The sequence below is a fragment of the Anopheles gambiae genome, chromosome 2 (assembly GCF_943734735.2).
Source record: "Anopheles gambiae chromosome 2, idAnoGambNW_F1_1, whole genome shotgun sequence".
In the NCBI taxonomy this organism is placed as follows: domain Eukaryota; kingdom Metazoa; phylum Arthropoda; class Insecta; order Diptera; family Culicidae; genus Anopheles; species Anopheles gambiae.
In genome coordinates, this window is record NC_064601.1 from 9,964,427 (window position 1) to 9,990,589 (window position 26,163).

General features: G+C 52.4%; 3 protein-coding genes across 17 annotated transcripts in view; 2 read left to right on the forward strand and 1 right to left on the reverse strand.

Moving 5' to 3' along the window:
• Window positions 1-64: 64 nt before the first annotated feature.
• Window positions 65-26,163, reverse strand: part of LOC11175623 (uncharacterized) — a 44,757-nt gene continuing 18,658 nt past the window's right edge. For 6 of the 13 annotated variants that reach the window (XM_061647165.1, XM_061647163.1, XM_061647164.1 and 3 more), the window contains 7 exons: window positions 18,722-18,895; window positions 10,398-14,965; window positions 3,495-5,690; window positions 2,890-3,237; window positions 2,733-2,830; window positions 934-1,307; window positions 65-689 (listed from right to left, as the gene is read on the reverse strand). In XM_061647165.1, coding sequence (XP_061503149.1) covers window positions 422-689; window positions 934-1,307; window positions 2,733-2,830; window positions 2,890-3,237; window positions 3,495-5,690; window positions 10,398-14,965; window positions 18,722-18,895 — 8,026 coding nt within the window. In that variant the 3' untranslated portion in view covers window positions 65-421. Of the gene's footprint in view, window positions 690-933; window positions 1,308-2,233; window positions 2,831-2,889; window positions 3,238-3,494; window positions 5,691-10,397; window positions 14,966-18,721; window positions 18,896-18,986; window positions 19,707-19,809; window positions 20,103-26,163 lie in introns of those variants that run through there. The other 7 variants (XM_061647167.1, XM_061647168.1, XM_061647166.1 and 4 more) reach the window with 7 other exon arrangements.
• On the forward strand, window positions 20,225-21,911 carry LOC11175892 (zinc finger protein Gfi-1b). Its single transcript, XM_003435886.2, has one exon. The coding sequence runs from the start codon at window positions 20,225-20,227 to the stop codon at window positions 21,557-21,559; it is 1,335 nt and encodes a 444-aa protein (XP_003435934.2). The 3' UTR covers window positions 21,560-21,911.
• Window positions 21,947-24,526, forward strand: LOC1281171 (zinc finger protein 358). Of its 3 annotated transcripts, none has more exons than XM_061647182.1 (2): window positions 21,947-22,084; window positions 22,336-24,526. In XM_061647182.1, the coding sequence occupies exon 2, from the start codon at window positions 22,515-22,517 to the stop codon at window positions 24,246-24,248; it is 1,734 nt and encodes a 577-aa protein (XP_061503166.1). In that variant the 5' UTR covers window positions 21,947-22,084; window positions 22,336-22,514; the 3' UTR covers window positions 24,249-24,526. The 3 variants fall into 3 exon arrangements, with proteins under 3 accessions (XP_061503166.1, XP_061503164.1, XP_061503165.1); XM_061647180.1 differs by having other exon boundaries at window positions 22,004-22,145; XM_061647181.1 differs by having other exon boundaries at window positions 22,054-22,192.

Consider the following 26,163-nt stretch of genomic DNA (forward strand, 5'->3'; position numbering starts at 1 on the left):
TGGTGAAAGAAACTTAAATCGCGTTTTTCGTTCGGACATCAAAAGATGCAGCACACTACCTAGCTTCTGTTGATAAGAATTACTCTCTAAAGTTAAAATTTATTCACTAAAATGCACTAACATTTTTCTTACACGTTTACACGAGGGTGATGAGAGCGAGAGAGAGAGATAGAAGGGAGCTGCTCTCGTAGGTTAAAGGATTGTTTTGATCGGGTTTTAATCGAAAATAAGTATTGCCGACTAAACCATATCTTCGACACACTGGCTAGTGTGTGTGTGAGCTTCGTTCTGTCACTGCACTGTCTCTACCATATCGGTGCTTACATCTCTGACCTGAGAATTGTCATCGCCGTCCTCGACTGTGTGAATCGGTACCCTCTCTACAACTACTGTTTCGGCTTTTATTGTGCCCCCCCTTCCCCTAGGAGAAGTAAGGCTGGGTGCGGGTGTAGCACACGTGGTGCCGGCGGGTGAGATCCTTCTCGCTCATGGTCGGCACTCGCGGTTTGATCTCCGGTGCGATCGCATTCCCCATCACGGACAGGCAATCGGTTGCCATTAGCGACCCCGCTGGATGGTGCTGTGTGTGTTGCTGCTGCTGCTGGTGGTGGTGCTGGTACTGCTGACTATCCAGTGACATCCTGCGCGGATGTGGTTGCTGCTGCTGCTGTTGTCCATAGTAACCGTTACTGTGTGGAAGAAGAAACGAACACAAATACACTTCATAAGCAAAACGGGGCGAACAGAAACCCGGCTAGTATTGGTAGTAGTGGTGCCTCTGCATAGAATGGCCGAAAACGAGTCGTGCGTGTGCGTGCGTTAAGTAAGGATTTGCCAAACCGGTTCTAGTGTATAGCGTGGAAAAGGGGAATAATTTTGGCAGAGCAGATGATGCGATGTTGTTCTTCTTCGTGTTTTGTGAGGAGCAATTACCCGTAGTCTTCTAGATGGTATGATGATGGTGGTTCGGTATTGTGGTGATAGCGCTGCGATGGATGTTGCTGCTGTTGCTGTTGCTGGGACACTAGTGAAGGGGAGGAGGATGAGAGGAACTTTCCACCGCTCCCATTTTGCAATGCGGGATGGAGTACTTGTGTGGAAGGCTGTGCAAGCGGCTGCTGGTTGGCGGGACGGGACCGACCGCCAACGCCACGCACCGCTGCCATCGGTGGAGCCCGCGCCGCGTGATGCTGCTGCTGTTGCTGCGGACCATTACTGTTGGCGGCCATCTGATGCTGATGGGACAGCTGATGGTAGCTGTTAGCGATGGTGCGGGTTGCCGATGCCACGACACTACATTCCACCGTCTGTGTGAGGGCGCAAGCGGGCGAATTGTTTGTATGGAATGACAACGGGAAGGAGATCAAATCAGATACAGGGAAGGATGAGGCGCACAAAAGTAGCCTCGAGCGGTGGCAGTGTAGTAGTTCCGGCACGAGGAGATGAAGACAGTAAAAGAGATAAATGACACATGAGCAATGTATCTTCGGGATGATATTTGTATGTGTGTGTGTGTATGTGTATGTGTGGAGATGCATTCACAACACGACGCAGTAAAGGAAGCTAACAAATACATGACGACGAAATATGGATCCTCGAAAAGCAGTACACGAACGATAGTGCTACAGATTCACGGAAGATGAGCCTACATGAAGCGAAAGTGCATTGATGTGTCGAACTCCCCCCTTTCTCTATGATGAACGATCCTTGAGATAGAAATTATTTCGCGCAGTGGTAATATCACATTTAGACATTCTACGTAACAACAATATGGAGACGAACGACACAACATGAATACGATACGACTACTGTTTTCGGGTGATCATACATAGAATATGGCTTCAAACAACAAATCAACACAACGATCGGCATAGAATGCTAAATGGAATGGAATGGTAAAGAGAACATGACACACACACACCACATACCAAATGAATGAGCATCTATGAGTGATGAAAGAGAGAGAGACTACAGTCGCGTAGTTTAGCGACGCAATAAAAAAATGGCTTGGAATCAGGCTCGCAGCTATTCACAACGGAACACAAACAAGACACATACACATAAATCACAGGACCACGGTGTGTAACGCACCGTAAGCATGAAACATTCACAGAAGCCAGACGCTTACAAACAATGCGAAGCGAAGATTAGAACTAAACATTACATTATTACACAGAGTTGGAAGGACACAACTGTTAGTAAGAAGGACGGAAATTGGCCAATTTTGCTTTACCTAACCATCAGCGGAGCCTCTAAGCAGCAAGAAGCCGCATTTCCTTGACGCTTAACGTGTGTGTGTGTGATTCTACTACAAAAGAAACCAACGGAAAAGCTCCACACGTGCTCACTGGACCGGTCACTAGATCGAACCTTGTGGAGCACAGTGTGAGAGGAGGAGCAAGGAATCTTCAAAGCACATATGGCCACGCGCTATCGGTACATACGGGACGTACAACGTGGTACACGCTAACAACAGCTATCTATGTCTATATCTTAAGGTTGTTCCCGGACATGTGGAAAAGAGTGTCGTCTCCACGGGAGGCAACAGGAAAGATACACTACTTCCGATACGACACACCAATACACACACACACACACTAAGTGGCCGAAAGATGGCGACTGCGTTGTTGGTGGTGGGGAATTTGCTGCATTTTGCGCGCCTGTGGTACCGCTGCCACCACCGGTGCAGGGCCCACTGTCACGTTCGCTGTGGTGCGTTCTGGTGGTGGTACCTTGATCGCTTTCCTCGCCGTCGGTCTTGCCAGAATGTTGTGCGCTGGGCCAACATTTGGAAGACGATAGTCCTTGCTGCCCGTGCCCGTGCCAGCACCTGCAAAGAGATAAGGCCTCCTTAATAAGAGTTACTCTCAAACGTTACGCCGTCCGTACCTGTTCCATCGGAGCGTGTAAGATTTCTTCTGGGATTTAAGGAGCTCGGTGTCTGCGATGAGGCCGGTGGCAATGTGCCAGCTCGCGAGGTGCTTCTGCTGCCGGCGGCAGCACCGAGATACCCACCACCGTCAAGCTGATGATGATGATCGTCCGCGTACTGTTGTGCCTGCCGTATCTGCCGGCCCACACCGTTCGCATTGCTGTAGCTTCCACCGCTGGAGCTCGTTAATGCTGACTTGCCGCCACTGGCAGCACCGGTAGCAGCACCCTTCGGGAAGCTGAGCCGCATCTCGACGTCCGGTGCCATCTCGGGATTGTAGTTGCCAGCCACCGTTACGGTCCAGCCTAGAAGTGGGTAGAAAGCGAATGAGAAGAAAGGCAGTCGTTAGTACCATGTCGGTGTAGCACAGCTTAATATGAACAGATAGCAACATTTAATTAGTGAAAAAAGGCGAACGCAGCAAGCTGGTGGACTTCACGAAGAACAGAGGATACGCTGATACTGCCGGTCGGTTTGCCTAAATATGCTCGTTGGAGGAAGTAGAAGAAGGAGGGTAGTAGTAGTAGTAGTAGTAGTGGGAAGGTTTTGAGCCTTGGTGTACCTTGGTTGGAGCTTGTCTGCGTGATGCCACTGATGATGTTGGACGTCGTCGTGCCGGCCGTAGAACCAACCGGTCCCCCATTACTCGTACCGGTCTTGAGCGGGCTCAGCTCGCTGCAACTGCCCATCGAAGGCATTGGCTCATCGTCGTCCTCCACCGCCAGCTGCTGGTGCGAACCTCTGGCAGCGCCCTTTCGCCACTTGCTGCCCCACCGGCTAGCGCTGACCAGCTTCTGTATTGCAAGCTGCGACAGGTTTCGCTCACTGTTCGTCTTCCATCGAGTGGCCGCCGTTGGCGGTTGGACCGTTTCTAAGGATTGTTGCTGCTGGTGCTGCTGCTGCTGCAGGTTCGGTCGCTTGAACGGACTCACGTTCGGGCTGCTGACGATGGACGAATTGCCATCGGACGTGTCGGAGGAGCTGCTCGTTTCATTATCGTAACCGTGCGTGTCGGCCGAACCAACGACCGCCGCCACCGACACGTCCTCCTCCATCGCCACCGCGATCTGGGGCGCCCGGACGCTATCACGGTCATAGTCTTTCGGTAGACTCAGCCCGATTTGTCGCTCCTTCTCCTTCCGATTGCTTACCTCTTTGGCGGTCTTGGGCAGCACGCGGATTGGCAATGGCCGCAGCTCGTTCTTCACCTCCTTCTGCACCGACTGGACGACGGTGCTGGCCCGGGTCAGATGGTTCGTGTACTTGGGCCGGTTCAGCACACCACCACCAGGTGGTGCTTCGGTCACTTTTTTGCGTGCCATCTTCGGCGTCGTTGTAGCACCCGGTATCGGTGGCAAGGGTTTCTGCGGTCCCTCCTCGCTCCTGCTCACCGCGGACACAGTGGTGGCGGTGGTGGTCGTGGTCGTTGAGATGGAGGCAGATTTTGCAGTGGAGCGCAGTTTGCCGGACCTTTCCGGTGCCGTTTCCGCCGGCGCTTTCGCCTGTTTGGTTTTAACGGCCGGAACGTCTCCTTTCCGGGCCGACTGTTTTGGCTCCGCGACAGCTTTCCCGTCGCTCGGCTTACCACCATCCCGACCCGGCTGTGGGCGGCCGGCCAGTGAGCTCTTGCGCACCGGGACAGCGATCTCGTGCAGCGAAGGCGTCGGCGTAAGCTCCGCAATCGGCGTCTGGGGAGAGGGAGGCACCGGCGAGGTCTGAATGTTGGGAGGCGTGGGTGGCGCCGGGAAGCTACGGGTAGGCGATTGTCCTAGCTTTGCGCGACAGTAGAAACATCCGTCGGCAGCCGGCTTTACGCCGGTGGTGTGATTGTGCAGCTCGGGATTGCAGAAGCAGCAGGAGGAGCACGTTGTGTCGGCCGTTTTGGGCGGGGCAGCAGTGTCTGCCGAGCCCGGGCCGAAGCTTGCGGTACGCTGCCGATGATGATGCCACGAGCCTTCCAGCGAGTCCGCCGTCGAGAGCGGGCCCGCCGTGTGGGGACAGAGGGCGGTCGATTCGGCAGCGAACAGATCGGCGGTCAGTGGCGTCCGGTGGATGGACGTTTCGTAGTACTCGATCTTCGACTGGATCACCTTGCAGTCGCCCGTCTGGAACACCTGCCAAGCGTTTTCCTCCCTTATCTGGTGCTGGAAGGGACCGGGCGGTGCCGCCACCGGTAGCCGCCCTTCGAGTGGATGATGATGATGAGCGTGATGATGATGGTGCGTGACGATATCGCCCATCTCCGTCCCTGCTGGCTCGCCAGCATGCTCCGGCACACCACGGTGTCGGCTTTCGACGATCGTCTCGCAGCATCGCACTGCCGCCGAGGTGGGCAGCGACGGGAAGGATGGTCCCGACAGGGGCGTCAGCTTCGTGTTGAGACTGTCCGTTGCGAACGATTCGGCTGTCGAGGAAAGGTCGGGACAACAGGCGGTGCCGCGGTGAATGTCAACGGTGGTAATGCCGTCATCCGTTGCCACGTCACGACCGGGACCAGCATTAGCAGCGTCAGCACCGAGCGCACCGATACCATCACCGGGGGTGGAGGCATTAGAAACGGCGTGCTTGGGGGGTTCGGGTGTTCGCGCGTCCCGGTGATGGTGCAGATGGTGTTCGATCGCGTCCGGCACACAGTTGCCGATGGTGATCGTCCTGACTACGCTTCTACCGACGTGCGGTGGTGGTGGTGGTGGTGGGCTACGGGATTGAGGTGTTTGCTCTAGTGCGCCACGGGGCACGATGCTGAGCCTTGTGGTGTCTGAAATGCACACGGACGGAAGGGGAGGACACACGAGTGAAGGGGTGGTGTGGTGTGTATGTACACAGTCGCTTTTTTTCGTTGGTGCCTGTAGGGAACCTGTGTATCCAGCATTGGAGTAGTACGGAGGGGGGGGGGGGGGGGCGGGGGCACAGCTTACGACAGATCGAATCGCTTTATTGGGCTTTTGTAGTTTACATGGTTTTCCAAAATTTTTTGGATGTCTCCCGAATATGTTTGGATCGTTCCCACAATTTATTGGGCAATTGGGCCATAATTTTTGGATCATTTTTGTGGAATTATTTAGACAATTCCAGTAAATCGTAGGAATGACCCAAAAATCTTTGGGAACTGTGTGAATAAATCGTGAGAAGAACCCAAACATTACGGGAACCAATCAGTAAGTTGTACGAAACCTTGTAAATTAGGCTCATTTGATGCTTTAATCTTACTTAAAGTGACAAGAATGCGATAATATTCTTCCAGTGACAATTTAACTTAATTTTTAACACAAACTCCGCAATAAAACTTAAACCACCATTCCGATTTCGATCTGCCATACCGTGTTGGAGGGTTTTAGTAGTAATGAAATGACACAGTGGTTCTACGATGCTGTGAGAGCTTACATGGCTTTTTGTACATGGTTTATTCTCGCAACGAACATGTCTCATTGCGTCTCGTTATTTTTATCACTAAAACTAGTTCCTTTGCCGACGGACCAGCAAAGGCCTACTCTTCTAACCACTAATTTACAACGTGAGCATGTCTCATTCATTGCTCAATCGCTAGCAAAGCACACTATGTTCTACATATACACACACACGCATGCTCTAGAGCGAACAGAGCCAACAACAACTCATCCACAACTACGTTCTACGGCAAACTAATCCTGCAAAAGAAAGGTCACAGAAAAAAAAAAACAAAAAAGGGGGAAAAATGAAATGCAAAAACAGTAAAAAACCATAAACACTACAGCAATAGTAGTAGTAGTAGTAGTAGTAGTAGTAGTAGTAGTGCTAACCTACGGCTTACATCTGCGATATAGGAGGTGGAAGAGGATGGGTGGAAGCAAACTTCGAAACCGGAAGTGCAATTAATTGCGCTAAAAACACACAAGTGAGATGACCAGCAGCAGCAGCCAGCAGTGGAGATAAGGGACGCAATCACTGTTCCAATTCCAATTTCATCCTCTCCTCTCGAGCCTGCCTCCTCCGTGTGCTCACACGTGGGATTAAAGCTGATAAAAAGAGTAGTTGTGCGAGTGCGAGGCAAATGTTGCGGGACCTGGTTCGCCATTCGGTTGGTTAATAATCTGCTTACACCTGCTGCCCCTCCTTCCTCCTCGCGCTCACATGCTACACGATCAGCAGTTCGTTTACAATGTAGCAGAAACGAAAGAGCAGCATGCCGGCGTACTGAGCGATGCGTGCAAGGTAGCTAGTTAGTCCTGCGGGCGGGCAGAGGAATGGATAAAATGAGGGGGGGGGGAAGGGAGTGAAATGGGGAGAAAATTATATTAAAAAACAAAAGAAAATAAACATAAACATCACGAACGGAATGGTCGGAGCGGGGAGACAAAAAGGGAAATAATTTAATTAAATAATCCGTCCGTCTTCTCAGGGGATCACAAACGGCTGCCACGGCTGCAACTGTATCTCGCACCACTAATACCACTATCAACATGCAATATATCATCAACACAGCGATGCTCTCGGGAATGTAGTAATCCCTTTTAAACAGAGGTTTAAAAAGAGATTTGGATATCAAAAATACCCCGGTCATCGTTGGGATGACCTCGATCTCTTGTTCCAGCTGCTGAGCATGTCATTCACATGGAACCGTACAACCTTATCTCGTCCTACAAAGACTTTTGAGACGTTTGACCATCACAGGACCATCATCAGTTTGACGGGTTCTGATGGATGGTTGAAGGACAGCCTCAATGCGTCTGCTACAAAAGGCAGGAATAATTAATTGGTCAACTGCCGGATATTACTACTGCAGACTAAGATATCGTATTAGTTCATCCACACGAAGGGGTCCAAAGAAAACTCAAATACCCAGAAGGACATAGTCCAGAAGCTTTCTCAACTGAACAAACAGTGCTAACGCGACGCTTTAATTGCCAGTCAGTTCAGTTGAGTATTTCCACAAAAAACCGTACAACCTGACCCACGTTCTAGAAGGCCAAAGGAAGAAGAATTGGTAAGTTTTGAGATGGAAATAAAACTCTTAAGCTCTTTTCTTTTTCCTGAGCACTAAAGCACCTTGGAAGAAGGCTCAAGGGCTCGATAAGCGTATGTATCGATGAGGAGGTCCTTACTGATGAGAGAACGGGGTTTCTTACCAACACAAAACGCATGGGGTGCATGGTTTCTTTAGTGTATTAGTCTCCTATTTTCTCTTTGCTGTTGCTGTTGACTCCATACTCTAGCATTGATTTTCTACCCATTTTGCTCCAAACTTGTGGACCTGTGTGGTGAAGTCCGACACAACAAACGACCCCTCCAACCAACCAACCAACCAACCAACTAGGCACTTCTCAGTGTGGTAGGGAAAGTTTTTAGAGCTACAGAGCGTTTCTAGCTAAACCCCACCGAATCGCCGTTTCCGTTTCGCGGTGGGACGAACAGGGAATTGACCGGTGAACTGGCCGTACGACCGCAGTCGTCGTCTGGTTGCTGGATTAGACTCAGTCAATGTGTATATATGTGTGTGTGTGTGTCTTAGAGTAAAAGGCAAATCAAACTACGTCGGATTCGTACGTCCGCCGACTCTTTCTATGCTGCTCTACGCTTTGAGAAGCACATTTTGTGTCAAGGATTTCCAAGGTTTTGTGGATATCAAGTGGCCCAATTATGCTGGGACATAAACCAACACCAAGCAGCGTACGAAGGAATGGAAAACGCATGTAACGTGGCGATATCTACCATTCCACCCAATGAAATCTTACCGTAAAGCGCAAGAACGTGTACCAGAACTTCAAGAAAGAACAATACGAAATGCAATTATTCGGTAGCTTCTTTCTTTAGCTACAACTTTGTTAGTTTACCAAGACGAAATTCGTAGGTGAATTGCTTTTAGCAGGTTACGTTCTTTTACGACAAAAAAACGGCTACGGTTTTGGCAGGGGGGAAACGCTTTGAACGCTGCCAGTACCACCTATTCCGGTCAATGCTGGACAAGCTCGTGCTGTGCGCGATACAAATGGAGCGTTTGCGTGCGAACAAAAACAAATCTCAATCCGCCCAATTTTAAGCTTCGGACGCGAAGGACACAAAGCAACTTGTGTGTGTATTTGTCAAAAAAAAATCGAATCAATGTGCGACAAAATGTTGAAATGTTGCGGCACAGAAAGTGGGTTACACATTAACCCCGCACTGTTATCCTCGCTGTTTTCGCTGCGTAGTATTGTCGTAGATTAGTGTCACTTTTTTCCACGAAAATGGAGACGATAATTTGCTTCATTACAGGGTTTCCCACGATATATTGGTTGGTTCCCATCAATTTTTGGTGGATTCCCATATTTTTTTGGTGCGTTCCCACGATTTTTTGGTCGTTTCCCAGAATTTTTTGGTCTAATTGTATTGATATCCAATCGGAAAATACCAATAAATTATAGGATCGAACCAAAAATCTATGGGATACAACCAAAAAATCGTGGGAACGCACCAAAAAATCATGGGAACTGACCAATAAATCGTGGGAAACCCTGTATAACTCCCACCTTCCCCCTTGAAATCGTTGGATTATCGAGGAGCATGGAACTCATTCATCTTTGTTAAAATAACCTACCACTCTAGGGTGAAGGTGTAATAATCTTGCAAATATCACTGCCATTAATGATGCCCTCTAGTCGCATGTGCGTACCCATTCGTGGTGGGAGTTCCGAATCGGATTCCTGCTCGATTCCGATTCCGTGTATTTGGAATCAATTCCGGTGCCGATTCCGATGCGGTAATCGATTCCGGAGCCGATTCCGATGCTGGAACCGATTCCAATTCCGGGGTAGACTTCGAATCCAGAATCAATCCCGGAATCAGAATAAGCTCCGGAATCGGAAACGACCTGGAAAATCGCAATTTGCTTCGGGAATGGAAATAAAATTTACTCCAGAATTGGAATTAACTCCCGAATGAGAATCAGTTCTTGAATTGAAATAAGAAGCTTCAGAAGCGAAATTAGACCGGCGAAACTCCATGAGAATGGACAGTTTACAAGCAAATTTGGATTCTTTGCCGCTATCAATACGTAGCATCATTGGACCCAAAAGCCCATTCTTATGGAGATGCCGAAACTGACTACGATTTCGAAGCCGATTCTGATTTCGGAGCCGATTCCGATTCCGTTTTCCCATCACTAGTACAGTAATAGTTGAGTTACAACCAGAAGTTAGATACAATTCGATCTTAAATGCCTTTCGACAAGCTTGTGATCCCCTTAATAACGGAATAAGCAAAACAAAAATAGGTAAACAAAATTTAAAAACTGCACCAGGCTCACATTTGAAAGGACATACAACGCGTATCGTGCAGAGGGGTGTTGTATGTGCATGTGAGTTCGAAGAGAAAGCTACAACAAACAAACAAACAAACAAACAGCTTCATGCACATGCACACACACACAGTTGAGGAAGTGAGTTGCTTTAGGTACACCTCACAGGCATATACACCCGCGAGCAAAGGGACACCTCGGTTCGATAAATACCTTCATCGTCCGGTCCGTTGTGGATCGGTGTGGCCATGTCCTCGTGCTGGGTACTGAACCCGATCCATCCCTTCTCCTCGATCACGTCACTCTGGATGGCCGCCTTGCCCCGGCTGGTGGTGGTCGTGGTTGCTGTTGCGGTGGTGTTGGTGGTCGTGTTGGTCAGCACCGTGGCGGTGCCTTGCTTCTTCGCCGGACTCGCTGCTGGTGCTGCCGCCGTTGGTTGTTGCCGTCGGGTTGGGCTTTTCGCCGGCGACTTGGAGCGCTTGGGCGACGGGACCGGCGGCACCACGAGCGTTGGCCCCTCCAGCTCGTCCCGGTTCAAGATCTGATGGTTTTCGTCGAAGCTGACGCGACGCGGCGAAGGATGCGGACCCTTCTTGCGGTTGCTGCCGCCGGTCGAGAGTTCCTCCGTGGACGATTCGATCGACACGCTCGATCGTTCCTCCGGGATGACTTCGAACTTTTGCGTGTAGCGGCCGCTGGCGGTGCGGCGCGGTGTTAGCAAGTTGTTGTTACCGCCGTTAGCACCACCTCCACCGTGGCCAGTTGTAGAAGAGGAGGAGGACGACTTTTTGGTCGCAGAGGCACCGGACGGACGCGCTTTGCTCGAAGCTCTCGATGCGTCCCGCAGTGCGTCGGGCGTCCGGACTAGCTTCACGCCCACCTCCTCCGGGTTGGTGAGCGCCTCCAGCAGGAGGTCCGCAATCATGCGGTCCACCTTGGGATTGCTGCCCGTGGACAGGGGGCTGCCATCGCGCGACTGTGTGCTGCGCCGGTACTGCCCGAAGCGGTAGATCGGCACGGGAATGCGCGAACGGTTGCGGTTGCCCGAGTCGCCCCTACCCCGCCGTCCGGCACTGTGCACACGGGCTGGTCGACTGCCACCACCACCGTGCCGGTTCCGGGGCGCACTGTCCGCACACTCCACTATCTCGAGGATTTCGATGTGCTTGTCGCCCTCCTGGATTTCCGTCTTCTGGTACACGCGCCTTGGGCCACCCTCGATGTCGGGCGTAAGGTCCGCCTGCGGGTACAGCGTCATCTGCTGCACGTCCTTCAGCACCTGCTGCCTGCGACGGCCCCCACTCGCCTTGCCCGTACTGCCCCCCGTCCGGACGCCCGTGCTCGTGCGGGCTGAGCTGCCGCCGCCCCCCACCGTTGTCGATGCTGTCGCCGTCATCGTCGTCGCCGTCGTTGGTGCATGGGGCGTCTTGCTAGCCTGCCGCCTCTCCGTACCCATGCCCCACGCACCCTTAGCGGCGGCTGGTGCCATCGCACCCTTCCGGCCCCCGGCTGACGACGCCGTCGCCGCCGTCTGTATCTGCATGTTGCCCTTGCCATCGATCTTGTACGACTCGAGCATGCCCAGCTCGGAGCGCAGCGCTGACCCGGTGCTCCCGGTGGCGGCCGGTCCACCCGCCCGCTTCTTCGGCTTCATCGCCCGGAACGGGGTCGGCCCGGACGGGGTCGAGGTGTCGCGCACGATCGGCGTGGTCACGCCGGCCCCACCGAACACGCTCTTCCGGGCGCCGGGCGGGATGAACTCCTTGCGGCTAATTGCCTTATCGATCGTGCTGATCACCTGTATCGCCGGCTCGCCGTAGAACCGCTTCTGCTCGATCAGCCGCATCATCTTGCGCTGCTTCTTGAGATTCTCCTGCTCCTGCTTCCACTTCATCAGCCGGCGCCGGTTGTTCAGCCGCTCCTTGATGCGCAGCGGCATCGTGTCGGCCACCACCACCCGCTCGTCGAGCTTGAAGGCGGCCGCCCGCTCGGCATGGATCGGCACGAAGAACGCTTCGCCCTTCTCGTGGCGCGGCGACCGGTCGGTCGAGCTGGTGGTCGATTCGCCCACCTCGCCGCGGCCCGCTGCTTTCACCGATGGCCGTGGTTTGCGGCTTCGCGGCGGCACCATTTCCACCATCTGCGGTGGGCCGAATCCATCCAAACTGTCCACCAGGCTGCTGGCGTCCGAATCGTCCACCTCATCGTCCTCATCATCGTCATCCGCCCGCACTTTCCGTCTGCCACCCCGTACAGCACCGTCGACATCGTCCTCGGCCGAATTGGTCGACGAGGGTTGCACTTCCATGGATTCCGTCCGCGGCATGGCGGAAAAGCGTGGCACTACGGCCGAGCCACGATCGTACGTCGAGCCGGTGCCGATCTTGCCGAGCACCAGCCCCTCCGGTTCCGACGCAATGTCCGTGTTGTCGGACGGATCCGTCTCCAGCCCGTACGCCGGGAAGTAGTACTTGCCGTTCAGGTCAATCTCGGCCGCCCCACCGCCGAGGGCAGGTTCGGCCGCTGGCCGAGGCGATCTGCTGCCGGAGCGTAGAAAGAACCCGCCCTTCGACCGCTGCTTCTGTCGCCGGTGATTGCGCTGCTCGCCGGTGGCATTGTTATTGCTATTGCCTTTACCATTGCCATTGTTATTCGCGACATCTTCCTCATTTTCTTTATCACACTCGGCACCGTCCTCGTCGCCGGGTTTGGGCGACGGTTTCCGTTTGTCCGGTTGCGGAGGCGAATTGCACACCACACCGCCCCCATCGCCGATATACTTTTCCGTCAGCTTCTGCTTCATCGTACCGCCGCCGGCGTGTTCCGGCACGCCGCCGTTCGCCACCGTCTGGTTGTTATTGTTCTGCCGATCCGCTTCGGTCGGTTTGCCGTGTTCGGCTAGCTGCGCCCGGCGCTCGCTGTACACGCCGAGAATGGTTTCACCGTCGCGCGCGTCCGTCGCCAGCACCAGCTCCTTCGCGTCGGCTATATTGTTCAGATTGTCCAGCAGCAGCCCGGAGATGTACTCGTCCAGCCGGGTCTGCTCCGCCTCGTCCACACCGCTGCCGCCGGCGTGCGGCGTTCGATTGTCCCCTGCGCCACCGGTATCACTACCGTCGCCCTCTTCGTCACTCGATTCACTGGAGTCTTCCGAAAGGGTGGCGGCACTAAGAGCGTTATCTTGCTGCTCACTTACTCCTCTTTCGGCTGGTTCGGTTGGGTTTGCTGCTGCTGCTGCTGCTGCTGCAGTTGCTGTTCCTGCAGTGCCATCAGCAGCCGGAGCACGTTCTCGAGGATGATCGCCAGCACCAGCACTACCAGCGCGGACAGCATCAACTTCCCGGCCAGCCGCACGATCAGCCCCATCGCCATCGGCCGCGGCCAACCGTTCCTGCTGCAGGAACTCGCTCAGCTCGTGATCCGGACGGCGGCTCGCGGACGGCACACGGTACGACTGGGACGCTATCGACGACACGGAACTGCTGTGCGAAGCGTACTCGTCCTCGTCCTCCTCCTCCTCCCCGGTGGCACCGTGCTGCTGTTGCTCGCCGTACGGACCGTTGTGAACTGTTGTGGTGGCCGACACTGCACCACCACCGGCTGCCAGTATGATCGGCTCCGATTCGCCAAGGTCGGCCGTCTGCGAGGAACACATGCGTCGTCGTCGGCGCGGCTGCTGCCGCCGGTCATCGACCGGTTCGGTGGGCGGTGCGTTAGACACGGGGACAGGGCACTCCGGACCACCGTCGGAAACGTCACCCGAGGAGCAGCACTCGATATCGCGGGAACGCGCGCGCGAGAGCAACTTCCTGCCCGTACCGAAGTCACCGCTGTACTGAGCCTCGAGCTTGGCGCACTCCCGGCACGAGGTCGTACCGGTCGTCGTCGTCGTCGTCGTGTCGGTCGTGCCGGCCGTCATCGTCGTTGCCGTGGTAGCGCAACGACCACTACCGTCGCTGCTGCTGCCCGGCCGGCGGCTCGCCACGCTCTCGGCATCGTCCGCACGCGACGCCCGGCCTTCGACCGAGGCGACGATGCTTTCCACGCTGTAGATGCGGCGCGGTGCCCGGCGCAACGGGGGCGACCAGCTACCGGACCGCTCGTACCGCCGCAGCTCGCGGCTCCACATGCGCCGCAGCAGTGTCGTCTTGCGCATGGAGTAGTCGCCGTCCCGGTAGGAGGGAACGACCGGATAGTGCTGCTGCTGCTGCTGCTGCTGCTGCTGAAGACCACAACCACCAACACCAACTCCACCGCCGACAACAACACCGCCATTGGCAAGGGGCACCCCGTTGACGCTGCTAGAGCTGCTGCAACTGAGAGAATTATTGTGGATTGATCGCAAACTACCTCCGGTTCCGTTGGCCATCGCGCGGCCCAGCCCAACGCCCCCATTGCACAGCGGGCTGCTGCAGCGTCCGCCCAGGTTGCGGTGCTTCAGCGCGGCCAGATTCGGATCGGACCCGGTTGCCGTCAGCGTGCCCGTCGTCCCGGCCGCCGCCAGCCAATCGTGTGTACCTAAACCACCACCACCACCACCGCTCTCCACGCTGCTGCTGCGCCCGGTCAGCGAGCCGTGCTGGTGTTCCCGGTGGTGTCGCAGCCCGAAGGACTTCCGGTGCGGCGGTGTCCGCGGCCCACTCAGCCGTCCGTTCAGGAGCAGCCCCCGGGCAGACGACGGAGCCACCTGCTTGTTGACCACCACCTCAATCACATTGTGGTTGCTGTCGTGGTGCAGCCACAGCGGCTCATCGTCCGTTTTCTGCTGTGCCAGCGTGTGTCTAAGGGCGATGGTAGCCGGGAAGACGAAAGAAAAGAGAGAAGGCGAGAGGAAATAAGTAATAACAAAAAAATAGTTAAATTATTCCTGAAATAGAAACAAACAACTGACGAAACGGTCAATGATTCCCATCGCAAGGACAATGGTTTTGAGTGGAAAATGATAACAAAATAGCTTTACATGAAACGCATAAAAAGACACACACACACACGCAAACGCATTTCCTGCATGTTTAAGCAAATGTTTAGAAACTTTGAAGCAGAGGAAACAACATCACAGCCCCGCCGCTCCATTCCGCATGGCGCAAAATCTGACTGGCGGGGCCGCCTGATGCTGTGTGCGTTGGATCGATACAGAACCTAACCCTCCTGCTGCTCCTTTTCCCTTCCTCGTAGCAATTAAAAGCCACAAAGAAAAGGTGAAAAAAGGTATAAATGGCTAACCTTCCGACGTTCGACCATTTCAAAAGCGCTGGAGTTGGGTCACCGTTGTTTTGAGCCACGGGGACCGGGAGGAAGGGGTTTGATTATGCTTCAGTGCCAAAATTAGGCTAAAGGTCTCTCCGGAGCTACAGCAGTGAAGTAGTCCTCCTCCCGCGCACACACACACACACATACGCAGCGAGTAGTGGCAAAGACCTCACTTGGTCGAGCAGTGGCGTTAGGACCAGTTAGGACCGGTGGCATAATTACCCCCCGACACCACGGCTGGTTTTGCTTGTGTACGGGTAGCCAAGGGAAAAGTTCTTGCTAGTTGCCCTCGAAAAGTTGGCCGGTTGGTTCGATCGAACCAGCGTACGTACCATGTGTGTTTGTGCGGTTGCTTGTGCAAAAGCAGCTTTTCTTGGAAGGATACAGGGAGCATCGAGAAGCAGTGTAATGGATGTCTAGCAGCCAAGGCAGAGCAGTTCATCATGTACACACGGAATCGGTGTTTATTTTTACCCACGTACCCTTACATCGCAATTACGTTACACAATATCATTTCGAATCCGACCGCTCGATTGGAGACGATGTAGTACTCTACGCTCTACAGAGACCCTACACAGAGATGCACAGAGCAAGCAGGAGAAAGCGGTTTCACAGGAACAAAATTCATAATTCAAATTGACGCCCAAAATAGTTTGCAACGGGCAATTAATGCTGCCCACGCGTTGCCGAAAGTACTTTCAACACGAATTGCTCAACATTCATGTTTGCGGGAACACAATACCCAGCAAGAAATGCGCCCATGGAACCTACTCACAACTCGAATGAATATTTAACGATTTATGCTCGGTCCAACCATCCATCCAACTCGCCCATCGGTAATTGACTCTTGTTGGCCTTGAAACTTTCCGAACAGGATCATGAGCACAGTCCATGGAGGACATTAGCATTTGAGGTTGGTGCAAACGGGGAAGGGGAGCACAAAAAAAAGAAGGCGCGAAAGCCGCGAACTTCATCGAACAAGCTAAACAAATGATGGCCCGCATAACATCAATAATTGATTCACCTGTCGATATTACAAAGGACCCGACCGACCACCCCCGATAGCCAAGTGAGAGGGTCAGCGAATTCACATTCACGTGTGACCGGGGCGGGGTGGTTGATTGTGTTCACCGCTTGATGGCGAATGAATCAAACAGGGGAAGCCACGAGTTACGACTCATAACGATCCTCGAACAGAGCGAGAGAGTGAGGGAATGAGAGAGTGTAAAAGAAAAACACCCTGAACGTAGGACGACCCCCATTCGGTCAGTTGCAAAACTTCACCTTCAGGGAGTGTTGTGGACGGTTTCGGGGTTGGACGAAGGTCATCACAACTCTTTTCGCTTTTTTTTTTATTTCGTCCTGCACGTTCGGCGGCGTGTTGTTGCGCAACGACGATTGGATTGTAATCAAATCAAACTCAAACGTTCTCGCCCGTCCACAGGACGTGGACGTGCAGCATGGAGAGCGTGCTGCAGGAAGGGCTGCTGCGGGAGGGTGTTATTTTTCACACCGGCAATAGATGCGTGGCCAGCGATGCATGGCACCGCGCGCTTGGTTAGGCGCTTGGGTTGTTGTCTGGGTGGCACAGGGCTATCGATTTTCCGAGTCTCGCGCGTGCCCACCCAGGCGGCAGGCGGCCGTGACGTCAGCCAAAGTAATATCCTTTGGTAGAGTTCTGTGATTGTGAGGCTATGCCAAATTGGAGTAGCAAACCCGTTGGGCGATGGTGGGGCATCGGTTGTAGAAGCTCTTCGGGAGCCGATTCTCACACATATCGCGTTTTGCAGACGCCACGGTTCGACCAACGGAAGAGGATACCGTCTCCTCACGTTGGAGAGAGTTTGTGTGTTGTTTTGGTACGTGGGGTTGATTTTTTTTTTTTTGCTGTGCAGATTCCGACACGGAAAATAGACAGATTTTACTCTTTGCAAACCTTTTTTCCGTCCTGCAAAATAAAATACAAAGAAATGAAATCAATTCACTGCGAAACGGTTTTCGATGGGACACGATTGACACTCACCAGTTGCTAACCTGCATGGTTTTGTCCCAATCCTTGCCTGGTACCCATTAAAACCAACCCAAAACAGAGGTTGAGGTTTCCATGGGCAACAAACAAAGGATGTCCATACAATACGATCTCACATGATTTCTTGCGGTCCAAGCTACTTTTTTGACCTTCGTAAAAAGTAAAAGAATAATATCCTCCCCCTCGTAATGGCAGACGGAAACGACCATTTTTCTCTAACTTTTGATCCCTTTTCCACCGGTCACAAATTCTATACCATTGAGCGATGCTGAATTCTGAATACCACTTACGGCTGATGTTGTGTACCCAGGCAGCTTTCAACAAAAAAGCCAGTAACCAACATACACCTCCTCCTTTGCCAAAAATTTCGAACAACAATAATCCTGAATGGAGCCACCATAGAGTGGCTCTGTGACGACGAGCCAGCCAGACGGCGAGTTGCTATGCAACGGTTTTTTTTTGCACTGTCCTGCGTTGATGGTTGATGGCCAGATCGCAAACTTCGCTACCCGCCCGAAAAGTATGCGCTGACCGGTGACCGAACAGGCAAGCGCACAGCCAAGGTACAGAACAGTCAGCTACGCAGAGCATTGTTTTGGAGGATGAAAACAGTACCACCCCCCTCTTTCTCCGGTTGCAACGGCCATCGAAATGGTACCCTTCCGCGTGCAGGGACATACAATTATTGCTTTGTTAGCAGGAGGTTTTTGTTAATAATACCAAATAACGCCCACCTTTTGCCCCTGTCACACCCTGTGTATCGTTCGCAAAGATGTGGGAAATGTGGGTTCATATAGGGTCTCCACCCACCCGGTGGTAATGCTGCTGCACCATGCATGTAAGGATTAACCCAGAACAGGATTGTTCCTGTGGCCACTAGCGACGATCTCGACAACACAGTTGACGGTCGTGACAAGTGGTATTTTCGTTCACGACGTTGCGATTACGTGGTGGCTTATCAATTTGGTTGGATTTAACAAAAAGAAAAGCCCATTACGAAACTTATGAGGTCCATTTTGTTGTTGTTGGTACAATTAGGGCGTACCTTCTGATGCCATTAACCCCCAACAGTGAGGTTGGGCGCTTTGTGTTGCACCGTTCCTTCGGGGGTCAATGTTTATTTGCCAAAAGCCGAAAGGGGTAACGAACTTTGGCGTCAACAGGAAAGTTAATTACGCGGGTGCAACGACTTTGAATAAAGAGAGAGAGAGAGAGAGTAAGAGAGCCCCGTGGGGAAATGTGATTCGCGTGAACTTACTTGCGCATTATGATTTCGGGCACCGAATAGCGCCGCCGCAGCAGTCCCGGTCCGGGACTGGCCGCATTCGCGTACGTTCCCGCGCCCATCCTGCGGTGGCCAGTGTTGAGGCAACAGCTATCGCACAAGCTCGATAGGTCCCAGTTCGAGGCGGATGACTCCCGGCTGTCCTGGCTGTAACGAGGGATGAAACGGAGAAGGGGAAAGAATGAATAACTCTGGGGTAGGACGATACTTTGGTATGAAATGTTAGCAAGCAAATTACGTGATGTACAGTGCAGTAGATTTTGAAATTCTCCGCACGCAATTCTTAGCAGCACCGGCAGCAGCAACAAACACAAAAACAAAACCGTTTGGTGACATTGAGCACTATTTTTAGCCGCTGCACATTCTGTATACTTCGTTTTTCGGGAGACGATACCGGATGTTGTTGGGGAAAGCGGGGTAACGGGGTAGTGATGTGCTCTTCGGAGCGCACCTATGACTATGATCCGACTTCGACTATTGTTTGTCCGATTCCGACTCCGTCAAAATCCGAATCACTAGTTCCGCCCGGAGTCGCTCGGAGTCGTTAGGAGTCGTCCAGAGTCGTTCGGAATCATCCAGAGTCGTCCGGTGTTGTTCAAAGTCGTCCAGAGTCGATCGGAGTCGACCGTAATCAGAGTCGGTCGGAGTCAACAGGAGCCGTTCGGTGTATGTTTCCAAAGCCGAATCCGGTCGACTCCGGACGACTTCGACTCCTAACGACTCCGGATGACTCCGACTCCACACGACTCCGGACGACTCCTAACGTCTCCGGACGACTCTTAACGTCTCCGGACGACTCCAAACGACTCCGAATGATTCCGGATAATCCTAGGTGGACCTACCTTCCGGAGTCGATTCCAAAATTATCGGAGTCGAATCGGAGTCGACTTTACCCATCACTATGTCTCGGGGATGGGGACATTCCCGACCGCCAGCGGCTCCGTCGCATGCTGCATATCTTTGGAAAATCGTTCGAAGCAGAAGCGACTCTAAAATTAAACACCATTCGCAGCAACGGCACAAACACACACACATGCCACGGGGGCAAAACATTTACAAACCTACGCTCGGGACGCGCGTAGCGAACGATTTCCCCATCCCAGTAATGCCAGACAGAAACCAGCGCAGAGCCTTGGACTTGGGAGGGCATCTTTTCCCATTCCGGAATGTGGCTCCCGGAACGACGGAGGTCAATGTTACTTTTTTCGCCGTTGTGTACTTCATTTTGAGGCGGAAGTTCCGCGTGTTATGCGAAAATCACTGCGGCGTTTTAGGACATTCCAACAGGACGCCTGCTGCACAGCACCGGGAGTTAATCAGCGAACAATCTGTTCTTGTTTACTTTTGTTTGGATACAATGAGAATCCTCTATTTTTTCTGGAAACTAACACGAATAAACAAGTCTACCCGGATTAACCGCGAATCGAACGATCATCGAACGGATTATCAAGCGGCTGCGCTGGCAACACTGAAACGATGACAGCCACCGAAAAGAAACATCGCAAGTGCGCTGTGTTGATGTGGGAAATAAAAGTACACAATTGTTTAGTGCATCTGAAATTACTGCAAAGTGAACCCGGCCTTGGCAAATACTGTTCACCGATGGACACGTACGGGAAGGATTATCAATGGATCGTTCATACGCCGCACGTCGAACCGTCGGCACCATCCAACTACTGGAAGGGAGCGGAAACTGCAGCTGTAGCGCCTGGTTACAGCTCATATCCGTACCTCTTCGGGGCCAATTCCTTGGACTGGAACAATGCCTTCCCGTTCTCCGTCGTCTACCCCGGTGGAGCTTCACCTTTCCAGGGCAACGGGCTGTGGAATGAGACGGGCACAGAACAACCGCAGGAACAGCCGTACCGACCGTTCGGGTTCTACATGCCAATAGCATCGCCGTCATCATCACTATCATCACCCACATCATCGACGTCGTCATCGTTGTCGTCGTCATCGTCGTTCGTTCCAGCGCAGATCTCATCACAAATATCGGGACCGACAGTCCCATCTTCAATGCAATCGGACACTGCTCCATATTACAATCCGTTGCCCTCGTATGATTGCAATAACAATACAACGAAAAGAACATACCACCAAATGCAGGACGAGCCGTTGCATGCAGCCGCCTATAACGGAGCGGTGATACAATCCGTTCCGATCGACCAGAAGGCAACAGTTACAGTGACGACGCTAGAACATCCACACAGAAAGCGCACAGCATCACATCCCGACTGTTCGGACGATACATTACTGTTGCAAACCCTTCTCGGTACAACAGCAAGCGAAGAACGCAATGTTCGTCCCCAGCCAGGCATACTCAAGCCGGCCAACTCCAACAACCAACCAGCCGAATGGCACTGTGAGCTGTGCAACAAGCGCTTCGCCCGACGGATCGGTCTCAACCAGCACAACAAGGTGCGCCACTCGGTCGAAAGGCCGTTCCGGTGCGACAAGTGCGGCAAGCGGTTCACGCACCTGGAGCTGCTCGGCCAGCACGCCCTGCAGCACGTGCGGCAGAACAAACCGCACAAATGTGAGCACTGTCCGAAGCAGTTCTGCCATCCGATGGATCTGCGGCGCCATCAGTACCGTCACACGGGCGCGCTGCCGTACCTTTGCACGATCTGCCGGAAAGGGTTCACCCGGCGCGATCATTTGCAGGCGCACGAGCAAACGCACCGCAACAAGCGATACAAGCGAGCGTGGGGCCAGTCGGAGGAGATGGAGGAGGAGCTACAACAGCGGGATTTGTTGGTCGGCTGCACCAAGGGACAGGGGGGAGCTATCCTTGGAGAGTTATTAGTGTAACGGGGGAAACACGGTGGATTCCTGCTGAATCGATCACAAAATGTGCTTTTAGGAAGATTACGATATTTAAACACGATTCCTAGAAACGGTTATTCTTTTTTGGGGGAGGAGAGAACAAAAAAAAACATAGAAAAATGTAATTTTGACGTAATGCCACTGGTTGACATGAAAACGTGATTTCGATGTAACAGCAATGCGTGATGATTATCATCCATTAATGATCCTTGTGACAGCCACTTGGAGAGGATCCCCTTTTTTGTGGTGCGGAAATGTTAACACAAACGTCGTAAAGCTAAGCAAATGCTCTATTCAGATAAAACAAAATTATTATTTTTTATGGTGTGAAATTAAATGATAATTGTGAATTGTTTATTTCTTTATGGTTGTTGGTGGTTGTTCTAATCTGTTACTAGGCTGCTCTAGTTTCGTCCTTAGCGTGTTGATGCTGGACGATGTTTTTTACCTAAGCCCTTATTTTGCCCTAAAACAATCGAAGAAAAGACACCTCTACTGCGTCTAGAGTAGGTAAAAAAGCTAGTACAGATACTGTCCCCGCTTAGAAAACAGTACTCTCTAAAACGAACAGGTACAGTATGTAGTGGTGCTACAAGTCCAGCATAAACAGCATACCAGGTAGCATGATCGTACCTGTCTGCAAAAGGGCAAAAAAAAAAATCACGCCCCCCGAAATGGACATTTGGAACAGAAAAGGAATATTCTGTAACACTCTCGCTTTCATTATCTATTTCTCTCTCTCTCTTTCCCTGTATTTTCAGGATCGTCCTCGTGGTGGTGGATGCTGTATAAAAGCAACGCACGAAGATAAATCACGTAACAGTCTAACTATTGTCCTGCGGTAGCGTGGGAGGATAATTCTGTGCGCCAAGCAAGTAAGCAGTAACCGTGAGCCGCAATCTCAACGTCGCCGCCGACGTGCACACACACACACAAAAAAATGCAAGCAAACACGGCCGAACTACTGCCGGCAGGCGATCCGTTGGGTGTTTCGTGGAACGGGATTCCCTTTGGCTACGGCAGCGAGTACGGCGGTTTGCCCAGTTCCGATTGGATAACGCCGCTGGCAGCGGAGCTGGAAAGTGTTCCACATGGTTGCAGCACTGGGGCATCGCAGCAAAAGGATTACTACCAACCGATGATCGGCAGTGGAATGCATCGCATCTCCCCGCTCAACTCATCGAGCGAAGCAGTCGAGACCAACTCCAGCGAACATGCGTATCCGCCCTTTGCGGTATCGTATCATCATCCTGCTTACCACCATCATCACCATCATCAGCATCATCAGACGGTGAACTATGGGGCCAAGTGCTATCCACATATTCAACAGTCCCAGCAGCACCAGCAGCAGCAACAATTGAAGCAAGAGCACCAACCGTCGAGGAAGATCCCAACGAACGGATCACGGTACGTGCCGAATGGTTATTACACGCCGAACGGGCGTACGTCCGCAACCGATGGTGGATCGCCCATGCCACAGCCGAGCCTGTACCCCTCCCCACCGGTACAATCGCACCCGGCAGAAGAGTCCAGCTACAGCGGCAAACTGTACAGTGGTGGCGGTGGTGGTTTGCAGTACTTGAGCGGCGATCATGTTCCGCCACCACCGACGATGAGCTTTTCCGGCCACACGGATCCTGCGCTGTCCACCCTGTACAGTGGTAGCGATCATTACCAGCCGTACAGCGTGTCCTCCATGGGGTACGAGGAGAGTGGGTCGCCAGCGTTTTCGGCCGCCGCACTCTCCCCGGCAATGGAATCCACGCTGGCACCGCAAAAGTATGAAGCATGGAGCACGGAATCTTCCGTCATGCAGCCGATGATGTCACCGATGGGCTACCCGCTGCTCGGCCATGCCCATTCGCTAGCGATAAAGCAGGAGTACATTCCGCCGGCCTACATCAGCCCATCGCCCTCCTCGATGGCCGGCGGGAGCAGCATCAAGACGGAGCTCATGTCCGAAACATCCCGCTCACCACCGCCGGCGAGTGATCGGCCGCCGGCGGACGGAGTTGTGATGGCACAGCAGTCCCAACCACTACCACCGACAGCCTGCCCTTCGCCCCAGCCGCTGCCAGTGGTGAAAGCAAAACGAGCACCGTCGGCCAAACCGACCGACACACCGACGGCGGGAAAGAAATCTACACGAAACAGCAACAACTACGGCGACCAGTTCGCGTGCCCCGAGTGCAGGCGTACGTTCGCGCGGCAGTGCGGGCTCACGCAGCACACCAAGTGGCACCATTCGGGCGAGAAGCCGTTCCGCTGCCTCACCTGTGGCAAGTGCTTCAGCGCCCAGACTGCGCTGGACGATCATCTCGAGCGGCACACGACCACGGACAAGCCGTACCGGTGCCAGCACTGCCCGAAAGCGTTCTTCCACAAGAACGATCTGCGCCGGCACGGGTTTCAGCACACGGGCACCGCACCGCACGCCTGCCGGTACTGTTTGAAAACGTTCGCCCGCAAGGACCACTGCCACAGCCACGAGTGCTCGCACGAGCGGAAAATTCAGCGCAAGGAGCGGAAATCGAAAGGGTCGCGGTCCGGCGTACCGGTCAGCGGTATGGAGTTGCCGCCGGTGACCAACACGGTGCTGGATTCCGCGATATCGACGCCAGTGGTCGAACTGGCGTTGCAGTTTATCGACACGGAACAGAGGATAGTGGCGTGAAAGTAGTGGGGCGTGATTTATATTTATAAGGACGACGATGACGACGATGACGACTGTTAGAGCACAGTGATTGATTAATTTATTGAACGATAATTGTAAACACACGTATGTTTGTAACATTGTGACAAGGGGGCGGCAGTCCGCGACGTACAAAAATATGTGATTGTATCATAAGCAAGTAAGGATGTAACTGTAATTTAGCTTAAATGACAATCGAAATCAAAAATTGTATTACAAATAAAGTTGTTTGAAAAAAGAAACAACCGGTTCAGAACAAACACAACTGTTACTTTTTTTTCTTGCGCATGTATCATCGTGAAGTATTGTAGCAAAGAAACAACTTGTTGGGCCATCTATACACTCTGTTACAACAGAAGTAGTTGTTATAATAAAAAAAAGATAGATTACCTCCATTAGTGGCTCTGTAACCGAATGAGAAGGTTAAAGCAGGTTCGTTGTCACGCAACGTTGTTCATTTGTCATTCCGGGGAATCCCAAGCCAGCCAAAGTTTTAACAATTTTTGACAACTTACAAGAAGCTAGATAGGTTAGAACACGTTCGTCATTATTTATGTATCATACCTGCACGATTGAGTGTGTGTGTGTATTTGTTTTATTGTATTCTATTCCTTCTGACACAGCCCAAAGCCGGAAGACGCTTGCCTATTCCCTTGAGAGGAAAACGGCATCATATTGGTGTCGGTTGGATGGTCTCCTTTTCTCTACGGTTGTCAGAATTGGTTACATCGATCAGCCAACGTTAATTTAATTTTTGTGTGAATTTCTTTTTGTGTGAAAACATACGAAAAACATACATTTGCAAACGCAAGTCACAATACGGAACCGCAATACAGTGATCGTAAACATTTCCCTTTGTAGGTCGTTCCTTATCCTTTTACTGTGGCCAAACATATGTAACGAAGCTATTTTAAAATAGCATAATACGGAGTGAGAAAAGCCGCCTATATAATGCCAAGCCAACCGACGAGAATACTAATGCGCACCAGTGTGCTCGCAAACACGCAAAGGTTCGAGACGAGCTTCACAGGTTGCCTCCTCCTCACGCAACGGTTAAGGGTAAAGGGAGACCTACACTGACCATCGGGGACCTACCGCCAAGGGGGACCAGATGGGCAGCACATAGGTGGTTAATACATTATTCAGGTACATAAGGAAGAAGTTCATGAACTTTTTAGGTGTCACTTTCCCTTTCTGCTTCGATGCGAGTAGGAGGTCTGGGCTGGGGTCTGAAAGTCTGCGCTACCGTTTCATAGATGGCGCCACGCTACTCAGTGTACTAATGACGGGTGCGTCGAAAAGTGACTGTGCGTGTGTTTGGGATTTGAAAGGAAAATTTAGCAAAACGCTGTTTTACACATTAAAATTGATTTAAATAATAATTCAAATAGCAGCGTTCGAGTTCTGTACTGTAATTCAGGCAACGCTAACAACTACCTCCAGAGCATCATTAGCAGCTAATAGATCTGGGAAAGTGCCGTATGCTTGATGGCCCTTCAACTAAGAACGGTTTGTTTGTGTTTTCTCCACGAAAGCCAAATCATGATTCCATCAAATCGCTTCCACACTCAACCTGATTACCCATGAGATGAAACACATTCCTTGCGCACACCGTGGGCTGACTGGAAATGCTGTGAAAATCACGAACCAACTTCGTCTGCTGATGTTTGTCAGGTGTTGGGAATATAGCAATTCACCAAAAACACATTCCCCCGTCGACGACTACGGCCGCGCGGGACAGGTTCTCCCAGCACGTACGGGCGCGCCTTCTACCCTCGTGCTCTCGGCGGCCCTTGCCGGGTGGTGCAAGAATATTATGTACTTGCATTATTAATGTGCAGCCCCATTTCGGCAAAGTGGCAATGTCCGTCTGAATCCGTTTGAATTGTTGGGGTGA

What these genes read in the sequence shown, in the direction of transcription:
- LOC11175892 (XM_003435886.2), top strand. Translation starts at nt 20,225, where the DNA reads ATGACAGCCACCGAAAAGAAACATCGCAAGTGCGCTGTGTTGATGTGG.
- LOC1281171 (XM_061647182.1), top strand. Translation starts at nt 22,515, where the DNA reads ATGCAAGCAAACACGGCCGAACTACTGCCGGCAGGCGATCCGTTGGGT.